This window comes from Lissotriton helveticus, chromosome 1_1, assembly GCF_964261635.1.
Source record: "Lissotriton helveticus chromosome 1_1, aLisHel1.1, whole genome shotgun sequence".
Lineage (NCBI taxonomy): Eukaryota > Metazoa > Chordata > Amphibia > Caudata > Salamandridae > Lissotriton > Lissotriton helveticus.
Genome location: NC_136057.1, coordinates 1944938436 through 1944954666, shown reverse-complemented (window position 1 = coordinate 1944954666; position 16231 = coordinate 1944938436). Strand labels below are relative to the sequence as shown.

At 40.5% G+C, this 16231-nt stretch overlaps 1 protein-coding gene across 4 annotated transcripts in view; it reads left to right on the top strand.

Annotated features, from left to right (window-relative positions):
• NOS1AP (nitric oxide synthase 1 adaptor protein) overlaps positions 1-16231 on the top strand; it is a 1240081-nt gene that overhangs the window by 878672 nt on the left and 345178 nt on the right. For all 4 annotated transcript variants that reach the window (XM_078643785.1, XM_078643775.1, XM_078643807.1 and 1 more), the window contains exon 5: positions 7708-7816. In XM_078643785.1, coding sequence (XP_078499911.1) covers positions 7708-7816 — 109 coding nt within the window. The remainder of the gene's footprint in view (positions 1-7707; positions 7817-16231) is intronic.

Here is a 16231-nt window from a genome sequence, read left to right as displayed (position 1 = left end):
TCTCTCTTTGGCGGCAGCATTGATGACGATGCCGGACTTAGCATTGCAGCCTCACAGCTCTTCGGAATCAATGGATTGCCCCCGACTGCATATAGCATCCCCCATGCTGGACTTCGTATTCCAAGTCCCATCAACGGGATCTTCGCGGACAATGCAATACGACTTCACACCTCGGCCTCGCCGCAAGTTGGCACTGATGCGTCGCTTCAACTGCGCAGCGCATCTTCGATGCGGATCCTTGCAACTCTCCACAAGCAGGATTTAAGGTACTTTGTTCAGTGGGCATAACTGGGTCCCTGTAGCCTGCTAGCGCTCCATCGTGGTTGGCCTAAAAGTGTGACTTTGTCTCTGTCCGGCGCGACCAGATATCCACAGGTGGCGCGTTGTGCATTTTGGTGTTCTTTTCACTAGAATCTTTTAAATGTAATATCTACAATTCCACTAATTGGATTTTTGTCAATTTGGTCTTGTTTTATTTATTACAAATTACATCTAAACCTTTTACGGGCTCCTTTTGTGCAGTGTTTTAGCTGTTTTACTGTTTGAAGTATTGCATAAATACACATTGCCTCTGAGTTAAACCTGACTGCTCTGTGCCAAGATACCAAGAGGGAGAGCAGTGGTTAATTTGATGTTTTGCTGATGGCTTACCCTGACTAGGATTGTGGTTGCTGCTTGAAGAGGGTTTACACCCCAAGGTAGCAAGAAACCCAATTTCCAACAGATTGTAAATAAAAATGTCTCATCTTTCTATCTGAAGGTATGTTCCAGGGTATTTATTTCTTTATAAATTGAAAAGAAGTGATCTAAAATATAATTAGACTTAAAATGGGACCTCTATTTATCATTTATTACTGATTTTATTTTGTACGTTCTTATCTATTTTTTAAATAATTTGCTAATAGTTTCCCTGATTTTTTTTTACTACTACCATACCTATAGTTTTCAAACAACAAATAGAAAGGTGAATTTTCTGTAGAAATCTTATTAAAATGTTTTAGCTTTCACAGGTTCATTTAACAAATTCCCTGATTTCGATTGATAACATAATCACTTTTTTTAATGTTGCTAAGATGCTTACTTTATTCTTTCTCTATTCACATTTGTCACCTGATTATTAAATAATAATACATCATACAGCTGTTTTAAGGAGTTCCCAGTAATAGGTAAAGAGGTATCCTGAGAAGTATTGAGATTAAAATGTTTGTCTATTAAATGTTGAAATTTTACATTAAATAAACAATCAATGCATTATTAAATCTCCACCTTTTTGGATGAGGGTGATAGGGGTCTAAATCAAAATCTATAATTTCAGGAGCATCATCTGAAATGATAATACTACCAATTCCCACATTAAGCAGTGTTTGACTTAAACTTTAATTCATGAATAGATAATCAGTTTGGAACTGTGAATGGGGTGGGAGGGAAAAGAAAGTATACTTTCTTATATCAGGATTAGATTGATGCCATACATAAAGGAAGGGACACTCAAAGATAGGAAAAAGGAAAGAAAAAAAGAAGAAAGTAGAACAAAGATGGTACAAGTCATACAAATGACAACTGAAAGACATGCCCAGGTGTATAAAATGCTGAGGGGACGAGAGATAATAAAGGAGATAGATGGTGCATCTTCACTCCTTACAACTAAGACACCGTACATATAAGGATAACATAGGAAAAATATTGAACAAAAAGGAAACACACCTGTGTAAATAAAGAAAATTGGTTAATTAAATTAACATGCAAAAGTTTTAAACAACAAGTAAATGGCTGAAGTTATGTTAACAATACACCAAAGTACAAGATATCGCCGACTCTACACTACGATCATAAAGACATTTTCTGAGCTTTGCATGGTTTTCATAAGTAATAGTCTTATTTTCTGAGCTTTGTATGGTTTTCATAAGTAATAGTCTTATTTTTGTAGGTGATTTCAAAGTGCCATGAGTGTATTAATCCAAATCTGGGATTAAGAGATTTTAGTTGTGCTCCTAAATCCAAGAATTCTTTCAACCTATCAGCCATCACCTTGACTACATCCTGGGAAAAGATTTCTGTTCAGGGGAGTGGAATTTAATAAAATATCTACTTGTCCATGGGGCAGGTTGCTTCACAAATCTACTTGTCCTGTAACAAAATCCACTTGTCCCTTCTGTGCCATGTAATACAGCAACACATTATGGCAGCAATCTCATTATATAAGATCTCTGATGTAGCCTCTCTGATTATGCTAGGCTCATACCATAGTAGGGTTTGAATAATATCCATTCCCTTATGTTGCCATGTATCCGCAGATCTACTTACTGGGGCTGAAATTAGTGGTAAGCAATAGTTCCAGGGTTGGAATGCCATTTTGAGTCTGTGCAAACCTACTAACTTGCATGTTATAAAGATTTTCACCAACTCTTCTGTAATCTTTTCCCATACTGAGAAAGGTTGGAACTTAACTACTGACCATGGCAGATGTGAAACTTCTTCCAGGGTTGGGTAAAAAGTGGTTGGAAGGAAAGTGAACTTGCAAACACTCAGATTTTCGCATGAGCAAATCTACACATGCATATTTGCTCATGCTAAAATGCAGTTCACAAATATTTTCAAGGAATACTATTTCATGGCCTACTTCTGTAACTATTTATGAATTTATGTAAGTTGTATATCTGCACTTAATAAAAGGACATATACCATGGGTGCACTTTTGATACTTTCTTTAACAATTGGGTCCCTAATTAGGTCTGGCGCTAACCATGGTCTTTCAAATTTATTAAAATTCTGTCTCGCTCTCTGTGTCTATCAGCTGGCTTAACTGTGAGTGACAGCATTCTGCTCTTTCACAAGGAACATATCGGCACACAAAGTAGCTTTGTTCAGTGCCAGGAACTACTGTGGCAATGTGTGCTTTTTGAGGCCAAAAACTATTTTTGCTTTTGCCAATGTTTGTTATAATGGTGAGGACCCGACAGCTCCCACACCAATTTCGTTTTACAAAAACCATGCCAAACCAAGTCAAACATTGACAAAACCAAATGGTGACCATCCATTTCAGCCCTGCTGGCTTTGCTAATGCATGTTTATTTTTATGTTTCCCACAATCTTATTGAAACTGGTTACACTGATTTTCCATTATGAATATCTTTGGGATATACTAGCATACATCATCACATTTTACTAAATGATGTTGCAAACAAATGGTACTTCAAATTTGACAGTAGTTTAGCCAAATGTTTATTTCCCTTCTTGCAGTTTTTGGTGAACATTTCATTTTCAAAGCAAAGACTCCATAAGCCTGCTTTCAAGCCTCTGCAAATATTTGCATCTAATCAGAGATCATTCTGGGAGCATTATACATAGCCTCATATTGCTAAACTTTGAAATCGTGTCTACACATTTTTATACTGGAACCACTGTCAGTAGTACAGTCCGAGCTTACAACATTTACTTAGAGCGCTCACCCTAATAATAAAGGTTTTGCATTAATGAACCATAAATACAAGTTTAAACAGCATTAACACATGGACACAAATATTATCTTAACTGCAGACATTGCTCTTCCCTGATCCATAATATTTTACTGTAAACTAGCAGCCAAAAAGTTTGTGCTGTAAAGGGTTAGGCCTACTTGTCCCAAGGACAAAATACACATTAAAACTTGTTGCCCTTGACCCCAAACAATACGTCCTGGGCGTCGGGCTATAGGAATTCCACATCCATGTCTGATTTTTTACTAGACCATGTCACCTGCTTCTCGGTTATGCTGCATTTTGAGCTTTAAGGTGATCAGGATGTTCTATAAAACAGAATTATAGTTTCTCCGGATCTGGTGTCTGTCTCTGGGCCAAGTCTGTGAAATATTTGTATGTTAGGAGAAGGGAAGCTGATAAATCCAAAATGTTTTGAATAAAATAGTTTTAAAAAGCCAGTGTAGTTCTTGCATTACCTTCCTTTATGAATTCAGAAGTCATTTATATGATTTTGATTTTCAAGGTCTTCATCATGTTTTTTATGTCTTCTACTTTGTAGATTGTCCACGCTGACTGGAACATCTTGCAGGTCATGGACTCTTTTTTCCACTTCTGTTACTCTTGTATCCATAAAACACCATTTAGCTTCTAATACCTGCAAGTAAAACAAAAAAAGGTTTTACAGTCAACTTCAACAGATACCAGTATGATTGTAGCATATATTCTGTTACACAATATGGCATATCTCAGTTTTTGGCATGTGGAATGACCCAAGGGCACAGACGTTGCATCTTAGAGCACCCATCACTCACCTGGTCACAAATCTGCTCCGACCAACTGCAACTTTATGTTGCTGTTTTGTCTCTGGCCCATGACCACACCACTGTCCGTGACTCGGATTCACACAGATTCGGTCTCTCCAGTCGTATCGTTCATCAGGGTTTGTAGAAGGTATTGTACCACTGGTGTCTAGATATCCTTTGATGAGTGAGTTCAGAGGCAGAAGTTCCCAGTAGTTTGTCATTTTCCCAATATAGTATGCTATGTCACATAGCCAATTCGTGTTTTTTGGCCCCCGACCTCAACCCCATTTAATGAGCACTCTATGCTTGGCAAGTACTAGCAACATTGAAGTCCATTTCCTATTCGCTACAGGGAGGTGTTAATGTGGCCCAGTAACACCACTAAAGGGGTGAGCCTCACTAGTACGGCAATTAGATTAGCTATACTTCGTCCCACCTCCTTCCTAGAGGTCTGCACCCCTGGGCAGAAAGTCACCAGTTGTTGTAATACATTTTTGGCATCTTACCCCATCAATGAGGCCTAGCTTATGCAGTTTGTCAGGTGTGTAGTAAAGTTTATGTAGGAATTTAAAATGTATAAATCAGAGCTTATATTTTAGGGAGAGCTCTCCGTTCTAAGTGCAGAAAAATTTCCATTCTGCGTCTAAGGTCTTGGTTTGTAAATCCTCTTGTTAGGCCGATGATGATGGTGTCCAGGTATCGTCCTGCCTGAGGCAGTATATGCATGACAATCTCTGCAATCTCTTATTAGTTTCTTCCGTGTATGATTTCAGTGCTCTGATTTCCTCCAGAAAAATTTAATTTGACACCAAGGTAGAGAATTTGACCGGAGATGGTGGGCCTTTCTTTTGTCTTTTATTAATTGTTTCTGTGACATATGCTTTGTTAGCAGCAAAGATTTTAGAAATCACCAAATTCTCACAGTCTAACTTCTGAGTAGTATTGTCCTCCATAGTATTCAATTTAGGAATCTGTAAGTTTGTTGAATGGATCGCTATATTTGGAGACTTGCGATTATCAATATTGTTAGTCAGTTCAAAAAAAATGTTCCCCATATATGGCGTTTAGATACTCCTCAACTAATAATGGAGAAAAAAATCACAGATGATATGTTATCATACTACTTAAAGTAAAACTCCTAAAATAATGCGATAAGGCAAAATAAGTATTGCATAAGTATCTTGACAAAAAGGTTTCCAGTCACTCATTAGATTTTAGACTCCATGTTAAAATTGCAGTATTATTGCTCTATTAGTAGTCAGAAGGGCAAACATTGTATTAGTTAGTATCCATTTAGTGATTTGTAAATGTCCTTTTTTGAGCAGTGAATTGAAATCTTGAACATTCAGCAGTAACATCTTAAGTACAAACCACAGTAGTTCACAATAGAATTTCTTAGAAAGATGCTTCCCAGGTAAGTGTAATGAAAATGGCTGCTAAGCTCTTGACTAACAACTGTATTTTAAGGAGTTGGGAGTAAGCAATTTAAGTACAAATGCAGTGCGTGCCTTCATGGTGTTCACGTGGAGCATTAAATGAGCCCTAAAATCTGCATCAAATATAACTGAACAGTCATAATCTTTGCGAGCACACTCTTAATATGTCGGCCGCTCTCTCAAGGAGAAAGATTCACTGGTATTAAAGTGCATTGTCTTGAAAGTGGTCACATATAAACATCCAGGATCCCTTACCAACATCTGATGAGGAGGAATTCATTGTTCTTGCTGGAATGCGATTCATGCTTTTCTAATAAAAGTTATTCATTGTCACAGAGCTCGTCAAAATGCAGCCATTTTGCGCGGCGTTCAGACCCCTCCCCTAACTAGAAGTACTTTGTGTGCCGATGTACTCCTAGTTTGAAGAGCAGAATGCACTCACTCATAGTGACGTTAACAAATGAGTAAAGTGGGCTGACCCTCTGATCCATGTTGTGTGCTGTAGCGGGTGGAAAACGTTTTAATGACCGAATAGATCAATGGATGAAGAGGGCTGCCTGAAAGCCATATAAATGAGTATATTCTACATATAATTTTAGTCAAATCAGAGGATGTTGGCTAACACCAGACCTAAAAGTCAGAGATACAACAGTGTTTGCAGCACATACACCTACAAGTATAAGATACCTTAGTCACCAAGGGTGCTATAGCATGATGAATTGTACCATCCATGTAGCGTTCTCATGCATTTGCCAACAAACCTTTAGAGATCTGCTCTAAGGCTTACTTTCAAGGAGAAAAGGAGCAAAGCTAGCATTTATGGGAAGTATTTCCTTTAATGACATTTGTACAGCGGCAACTTGATCTTCACTTCATACATTTTGTAAACATTATTATGTAGAGGTTCAAGCACAAAGAGAAGCTCTAGAGGGTCAGAAGTATTAAAACATTTGTTAGGCACTGCTCATCCTTCAATTCCTCCTCCACCGGGGTGTAAAACATCACTATGAAATCAATGCACTGAAGCCCGAAAGTCAATACTTGGAGTATAAAAAAACATGATGTGCGTAGTATGTCCTCTCACTGATACTACAAGTGGAAAGAGAAGCTGAAATTGGTAGGCACCACCTATGGTCTGCAATCAAATAGAAAACTTGTATTTCAAAGGAGATTTCTGGATGTAACCACTAGACGCAGAGCATATGCATTTCAAGTGTTAGCTGTAAAACTGTTGTTAAAGGAAACTAAATTCATTCTAAACCTTGCCATAAATAGATATTTGGAAGCAGATGCACGCTTCCCAGAATTCTTAGCTTGCTATATCTGAGGAACCATCCTTTCATCTGGATATGAACTCAAGATATGCAGGGCCAGAAAAGATTGTGTTATAAAAAAAAGATCATTTTGGGAGGTTTGTCAAGATGCTGCAATTTTAGATAAAAATGTTTAAACAGTCTGCAGGGAAGACCAGGGTAAATGCAATTGTTTGAAGGTGCTCCTCGACGGAATGTCTAAGAATTTTGATGGCCCTGTGTGAATGTTGGCTATGAAATTTCACCTTAACATGGTGCAGGTTTTGGCAATGGAGGAAGTTTCATTAGGAGTTTCCAGCAAAAGTGTAAAATATTAACTTTGTAAAAAGGTCAACACTAAGACTATTCATGTACTCCTTAACTACCAGCTGCTGAATGATTTGAAAACAAATGATTTGGTGAAGAAATACGAGTTAACATATTGGATTGCCACTTTAATAGAAGTAGAAACATTTCTTTGTTTGAATGTTATTGAGGTTTTTAAAAGAAGTATTTGAGAAAAGTTTGTTAATGGTTCCTGTTGCATTGTGTATCATTTTCTTTTTTCTATTTTGTTCTCTATGTTTTGTAATGTTTTTATGTTTTTTATAAAGCAGAATAAAGTAACTAATAATAAAAAAGTATATATCTATATATAAAAATAAAGTGTTTGCCCCTAAAGCCAAAATGATAACTGCTTTTTTATGTTCATCCACAGAATATTCTATGTGTCACATGACTCTCAGGATCTTAAGATTTTTAGCTACATTGCCAGAGACGGGTCAAGCAATATCTTCAGATGCAATGTCTTCAAATCGAAAAAGAAGGTATTATGATGCTCCATAATCCAAAGTTATTTGCAATGACTTGCGATTTCTCTGTGTCTTCTATTGTACCTTTCTATGCTGTTAAAGCTCAAGCAATGTATATGTACCGGTTGTTTGGAGCGTACTCTTTTTTTAAACTTCTTTAGCTGATCTATATGTTGGGCAATTGAAAACTATCCAAAAGTAAGGTTACCACACAACTTCATGTGTTCAAGGAACCCATACTCCAGTTCAGCTTCTCCTTCTACAGACAACTCTACTGTAGAACTATAGTTCAATGTATCTCACACACGCATTATCAAAGTTTACAAGTTACAGTTAGTAAATAAAAAAAAAATTCAAATGAGCAATTCACTGAAAAAAAACAAAGGTTACAGGGACATAGTAGTTAGAAAATACAATTTAAAAACCTTAGAAATTCCCTGAAAAAAAAGGTTACAGGAACGTTATAGTTAGGAAATATAATTTAAAAACAAACCTTATAGATTCACTGAAGAAACCAAAGGTAACAGGGACGTTATAGTTATGCTCAGATTTCACTTGTACAAAACCATAGAAATTCAGCAGTTAAAGTTACCTGAGCTAACTATAACTAAAGCCAATGCAATGTACTCCTTATGAACTCAAATATTACATTACTCATGACATGGTCAGTGACCTCACCGATGACATCTCAAATGATGTCATCAGTGATGACATCATCTACAGAACCACTCATACCCCATAGAACGTCTCATACACCCACTCCCACACAACCACTCACATGCCCTTTCATAGACCCATACAAGCACTCACCCACTCACTGATCCATAGAGCCATTCACCCATACAGCCACTCACACAGCCACTAACTCACCGATACAGCTACTCATGCACCTACTCACTGACCAATCTAGCCACTCACACATCCAGTCATGCAGACACTTACACACCCATTCATACATTCATACAGCCACTCACACACTGAGTCATTCACCCCTGCAGCTACTCACACACCTACTCACTCACCCATAGTCCCTCATACACCCACTCACTTACTCATACAAATACTAACGCATGCACCAACTCATCCCTCAGTCACTGACACAAGCAGACACTCACCCACTGTCACATTTACACACTCACCCATTAAGTCACTCACACCCACACTCACTCACCTATACAGACTCTGACAAACCTACACACTCACCCATTCAGCACATCACTCACTTAATCAGCCCCCCACACACCAATTCAGCCACTCATTCACACATACACCCAATCACACACCTTTTGAACCCCTCAGACATGTACTCGCACATGGATACACACAGTCAAACAACCACTCATATAATATATGTTAGAAGTAATATCACTCATTAGTAGTACACCTAGTATACGATATTAATTTTTTGTAGTACCTTAGTATATATGTTTAACACTCATAAACTCTTGCAATACACTCACTGGATGATGTCAATTTGAGATGCCATCAGTAATGTCACTGACCATGTCATGAGTGATATGTGAGGTCATAAGCAGAGCATTGGTCTTGTTTAAGTTATAGTTAGCTTGGGTAACTATAACCGCTGAATTTCTTTGGTTTTGTACGAGTGAAATCTGAGCCTAGTTGAAGCTTGCTGGTCATCAATACCACATAAAAGATTCGAAAAGAAGCGCACACTCAGGAAGTCACAGTGCAGTACAGGTTTAATCAGTCCAGTTATGCGGTTTGATTGCGAACAGTGTGTGATCAAGACTGTTTGCAGTCGGAAAGCGTACCCGGATTGATTAAACCTGCACTGCACTATGACTTCCTGAGTGTACGCTTCTTTAGAACTCTTTTGTGTGATATATATATACAGAGGGGTTGTTGGTCCCACCCTGTGAAGTATATATATATATATATATATATATATATATATATATATATATATATATATATATATATGACGCTCACAGGAACCTTATCATACGATAAGATGAAAGCAGCACTCCGGCAGTTTACTAGACACAGCGTTTATTAACAGCAAAAAACAAACGTTTCGGCGGTTGCCTTCCTCGGTGTTTTCTCACCGGTACCATGCAGTTCAGAACTTTAAATGCACTTTTGCCAGAAACGGTAAACAACAACAAGGGACTTGCCCTTTCTAGCACCACGGTGGGCGCCATCTTGAAATGGGTTATATATTTCCGAAAATCGGACTTTTCAAGACAGAAGGGTCACAAAAGCGATAAAGCCGTGGATCGGCTTATGTCCCTAACAGTATGAGTACCTACTGGCAAACAAAATTGTAGCATATACAACTACAGAGTAGTGTTCAGCATATTTCATAACATGACTGTCAAAGTTAATTTAATTTAATCTTTCTTAAATTATTAAATATACTTAAGATTGCAAGCTACGAAATACCCCACATACAATGAAGGCTGTCCTCCCACCGAAACAACAGAATAAAGAACACAAATCCAAGAGGCAAAGAAAAAATTACAGCAAAACATAATACAATTCCTGGTCAAATTTTCAGCTAAGAAACTAGAGCGGAAAGAGAAGGTGAAAAAGGTCTATACAATATCAGCTTCAAACACAGATGAAATCTCCGTTCAGCAGGAAAACAAAGTAAGTACTCAAATCATGAAGACCCATAGATTCAATAATGAGTGGCAATATATCTATCAAAGTCGAGGCTTAATGCAATAAATAGGTATATACATACGATTAACGTGATTACCATATTTCTAGGTGCACAGTCGGCCTAGTATGGCATTTGGCATATAGCCATCGATGATAATAGTAATAATAGTAGTAATTACTTCCCCAGATGTACTGCCATCTCTTCCCCGCTGTTCATACCTTTCGGGTATTTGGTGGGCAGGTCGATGATGTACCTTGACTCAAGGCGTCGTAGCCTCCTGAGTCTATCGCCACCACGTGGATTATGTGGTACATGATCTAGACCAAAAAACTGCAATTTGCTACGATCTTTGTTATGATATTCCGCAAAGTGTCGCGCCACTGGGTATGAGGGATCGACTTTGTCGATTGCCCTCATATGCTCCAGCACCCTCAACTTCAGTTGGTTGATGGTGCTCCCAATGTAGCGTAAGCCACACGGGCACACAAGGCAGTACACGGCATAGATGGTACTGCACGTGATGAATTTCTGGATTTTGTTAGTTCTGCCTGCGTCTGGAATATCATAATGAAGTACCCTTCGACTGTTGGCACATGCCTTGCATTTGCCACAAGGAAAGAAACCACTCATGGCTCTTAAGGTGTTAACTTGAGCAGAGGGCACCTCCAAGTGGCTATGTACCAACATATCTCCTAGAGACCTGACCTTGCTAAAGGTTACCAGTGGATGTGGTGGAAGATCTTCCCTCAATACTTCATCAGTCTGTAATATATGCCAGTTTTTACGCATTAGAGCTTTAAGTTTGTCCGCCCCCTGGGAATATGGTGTAATCATCCTAAAGATGTCTTTTCTGGGGGTCCCACTCTCCTTGGGTTTAGCTCTAAGTAAGTCATTTCTAGAGATCTTCCGAACTTTAGTGAGAGTACTCTGCAAAAGTTGCTCTTCATAACCTCTTGAGCGAAAGCGTGCCAGGCAATCCGAAGCAGCCGCTTCGAATTCCCGGTCTTGGGTACTGTTCCTCTTCAACCTTAAGAGTTCCCCATATGGGATACTCTTGATTAGCTTCAGTGGGTGTCCACTTTTGGCATACAGAATAGAATTACCCGCTGTTTCCTTGCGGTACAGCGAGGTCTGGACATGGCTATCCTCAACATATACTCTAAGGTCTAAATAGTTGGCTGCCACCCCACTAATAGTACCAGAGAGATGAATATTATAGATGTTATCGTTGAGAGATGTAATATACTTTTCTGCCATATCTCTGGTGCCCTGCCACACGATGAATAAGTCATCAATGTAGCGGTACCAGTGTACCACCCTGCCGCTATCCTGGCCTTCCTTCCAGCTCCTGGGCACCTGCTCCTCCCACCAGCCAACGAACAAGTTTGCGTAGCTGGGAGCAAAGCAAGTGCCCATCGCCGTACCGGAGATCTGTCGGTAGAATTTGTCTTCAAACAAAAAAATTTTGTTAACTAAGCAAAACTGCACAAATTCCATCAACATAACGTTATGATGTGCAAAACGTATTTGGCGTTTGCCCAGATAATGTTCGATAGCAGCCAAGCCATGACTGTGGTCGATGATCGTATAGAGACTGGTGATGTCCATCACCAGGAACAGATAGTCCGACTCCCACTTCATCATGTCAACTTTGCTCAAGAAGTCCTTAGTGTCTTGAATATAAGACTTTAATTCCAAGACCAGTGGAAAGATAAAATTGTCCACGAATCTAGACATATTTTCAGTCAGTCCATTGATGGAAGCTACAATTGGACGGCCCTGTGGGTGGATTTTATCTTTATGTAGCTTGGGTAAATGATAAAAGGTTGGTACCATGGGATTGTTGCTACGTAGGAAAATATGTTCATCCTTACTTAGCATTTTGAGATTGTACCATTTAAGCACCAGATCATCGTACTCTCTGACACTTGCATCATACTCATTTCTGGTGGTGATGGAATAGTACTTGGGGTCAGAGAGTTGTCTCAATGCTTCCTGACAGTAGTAGTCTCTTGTCATCAGCACGACATTTCCCCCTTTATCAGAGGGTTTTATGACGATTTTCTGGTTATTCATAAGATCTTTTAGTGCTCTTTCCTGTGCTTCCGTAATATTGTAAGATTTCATTTTGGTGTCCTTTCTCTGCTTAACCAACTCCATGGTTATGGCTTCCGAGAAGGCATCAATGGCGTCCCAAGGTGATTGAGGAACGAACATGGAAGGAGGTTTAAAATGGCTCTCATCTTGTTCTTGCTGTATATATATATCCAAGAAAGAAGTGACTCAAACAGAAATATATTTTTGTTCTTTGGTGAATCTATCTGTTTGAGTCACTTCTTCACTTCTTTCTTGGATATTTTATTTCTTTGTGACTCATTGTATCCTTTGGGATCCAGATTTTTGCCCTGGCTGGCTGTTGTTTTCTTGTGATCCTTCATCATCAAGTATATGTGTGTATATATATATATATATATATATATATATACACACACACACACACACTTACCTTATATACACACATACCTTATATATACTTCCTACTTCGTTGTAAAGGCATGTATTGTAAAAACATGCGTGGTAGAGGACATGCATGGTAAAGGCATTGGGTTGTAATTGATGCATGTTAGAGGCTGTTTTCCCTTCATTCAGTCACCTGCATTCCTCTAAAATAGGTCTTTTTAGTTGGTGCCTTTTTTGCGCAATAGAGATACATTTTAGACCAAAAAGGCATCGTTTTGTGTAGTATGGTCTATAAACATCATTTTTTGTGTCTAAATTCCGGTATTTGTGGGCCTCTTTTTACTGCTATCTCATTTAACCCTGCAGCAGCAGCGGTTTCTCGTCCAGGGCATCAGGGCTCCACCCCCTTTACTTTCGCCCCATCACTATCTCCAAAATAAAACCAAAGATTGCTGTTTTTTCAAATACAGTCTACACTCACATAAATACTTGATTATTGTTTTCCGTGCTGGGGCCATAAGCGCTGCACAATGCCAGTCTGACACTCAGCCTGAGTCACTGACGCTGGGCGAAGTATTCTCCGGGCTGACGATCTCATAGCCCCGAGGTCTGTGAGGTCAAACACATAGCCCAAAGGATCAGTCTCCACCCCCCTGATGGCATGGGGGTAAGGTTAGCCCTGGGCGCTTCAGGCTAAAGCCCTGTAGTGCCGGGGCTTCATGTCAGTCAGGGCGTGGAGAGCATGACTACCCCAACAATTTCAAACTAGTCACGGGGCTTGGTCCCACCCTGCGACGAGTTGGCAAAGGGTGGGGTAGAGGCTATAAGCAGGCCAGAAGCGGAGAAATTGAGTCTTCGCATTTAATCATCAGGATTCTTGAAGACCATCTGGACTCCTCCCTCTCGATGACCAGACAAGTAAACGCCGTCTCCTCATCGTGCTTCAACACCCTGCGTATGCTTCGCAAGATCTTCCGCTGGATCCCGACCGAGACCAGGAAGACTGTCACCCAGGCACTCGTCACCAGCCGACTGTACTACGGAAACGCCCTCTACGCCGGAACCACAGCCAAGCTACAGAAAAGACTCCAGCGCATCCAGAACGCCTCCGCCCGACTCATCCTGGATGTCCCCCGACGCAGCCACATCTCCAGCCACCTGAGGAACCTGCACGGGCTCCCCGTCGACAAGAGGATCACGTTCCGGCTCCTCACCCACGCACACAAGTCTCTCCATGACCTGGGCCCCAAGTACCTCAACGACCGCCTGATCTTCTACACGCCCACCCGCCAGCTACGGTCCACCAGCCTCGCCCTCGCAACCGTACCATGCATCCGAAGAGCCACCGCCGGAGGAAGATCCTTCTCTTACCTGGCTGCCAAGACATGGAACTCCCTCCCCATCCACCTTCGGCTGACCCAGGACCATCTCGCCTTCAGGAAACAACTCAAGACCTGGCTGTTCGAGCAGTAGCATACCCCTTCCCCCAAGCGCCTTGAGACCCTCCCGGTTGAGTAGTGCGCTATACAAATGGTATGATTGATTGATTGACAGACTCGAGGTGTCTACTTCCCGTGCTGCACTGTATCGTAGGAGCGTCACACGTGTAGGCGCTACACAGCCATGGACTGTCTGGCATCCTGGAGCAGACCCTGGACTCAGTGGCGGTATGGGGGAAGGTGGTGCAAGTGTACACTGCAGTTGCTCGTTACTCGTGCCTGCGTCGCTAGCTTGCAGAATCCAAATGGTGCCCTGCAGACTCTCAACCCTGTCAATCACAAGGTGGGTGTTTTTTTATTTTACGGCTCCATCTATCCCTGAAAAAGTTTTTCTCAGCAATTGTGTGTGCTTTTGGTTTTTACCTCTAAGTGCATTTCTCCGCAGTTTTAAATAGCAACTGTGTGAACTCAACCCAAAGACACAGCTACACAGCTAATGGTTTATGTACATCTGGCATTCACACACCTAATTAAAAGTACAATCAATAATGTTTTTTGAATAACTGGCATTCTGAGCACACATATTTTAAAGTAATTTCATCATACGCACAGTAATAGTTTTTGTACTCTGAAGAGTAGTAGTGACATAAAATGTGCCTAAGATCATACATTTTAAGTTAGGAAGCCCCGATTTATCTGCGTTTTTCTGGTTTCACTTTACAAATCATCTAGTAATAGTCTCTTATTCTTTCCTTGTATTAAGGCTTTAGTTTTTATCTCTTTATGCATTTTCTATAGCTTTTATATGATGACTCCAACCTGACCTTAACCTGAAGGCAGCCCTAATGTTTTTTTTGTACAACTAGCAAGCTTAACCCCTTGGACACTCATGACGAGCTCAGCTCGTCATGAGCCACGGTGCTTGTGTGCTCAGCTCGTCATGACCGTTGGAACGCTCGCACGTTGGGCTAATTCCCCTGCTGTTCGAGCGTTCTAAAGAAACAGGTGTGGTCATGACAGACGACCAATGATGAGCTGAGCTCGTCATGAGCACCATGGCGCTGTGCGCGCCCCCCCCCCCCCCCCCCCCAGCACAGCGGGGGAATGAGCCCCGCATGCAAGGGGTTAAAGCACATATTTGATTAAAAGTGCTTTCATACGTCAAAATGAAGGAAAAGAGATTTGGTGAGATATAATGTTTGCCTAAGATCGCATAATTTATTTGGGGAAGCCCTGGTTTACCCATGTTTTCTGGTTTCACTTTGTACAAATCAATTAGTAATTGTGATCCGAAGGTATTGCTAATGTTGCTCAGAACTTGCTCTGTAATAATCTGGGCCACTTGCAGGGTCTCCATGACAACACGCGTGCCTTTTAGGTAGTGCACTAATGGTTCATATTTAAAAACTCACTTCGTTAAGCACTTCAGTGCAGTGTTGCAAAGGTAAACATCAGGGAGTTTCCACATATGTTGTAACATATAGGGAAATTATAAGATTCTATGCAACAGGTGGTCCCCTTGTAAATGGTGAATGCGTTTTTAGATATGAATGTCATGGGGCCTAATGACACCAAGAAATATTGAACCATGCTATTGTATGGGCAGTAGAATAGGGCCATAACTGCGGTGCAGTTACAACTACATCATTTCATTGCATTTTCACAGAAAATGGTTATTGGACTCTCATAAAATGCTGTTCAGCGTCTCCATAACGTGATCCCCCAGCATGCAACAAACCCTAAAGGCCAATCTCAGCCTCACCACTCTCTAACTGCACCAGCCGCCAGTGACCTGCAGCCTAGCATCTTTCAAACAGATCTGGAATAGAATGACAATTTCGAGTCCCTGGAAAGTTCCACTGAAATCTAAGCTTCCCATGAAAGGCAAACTATTTTTCTAGT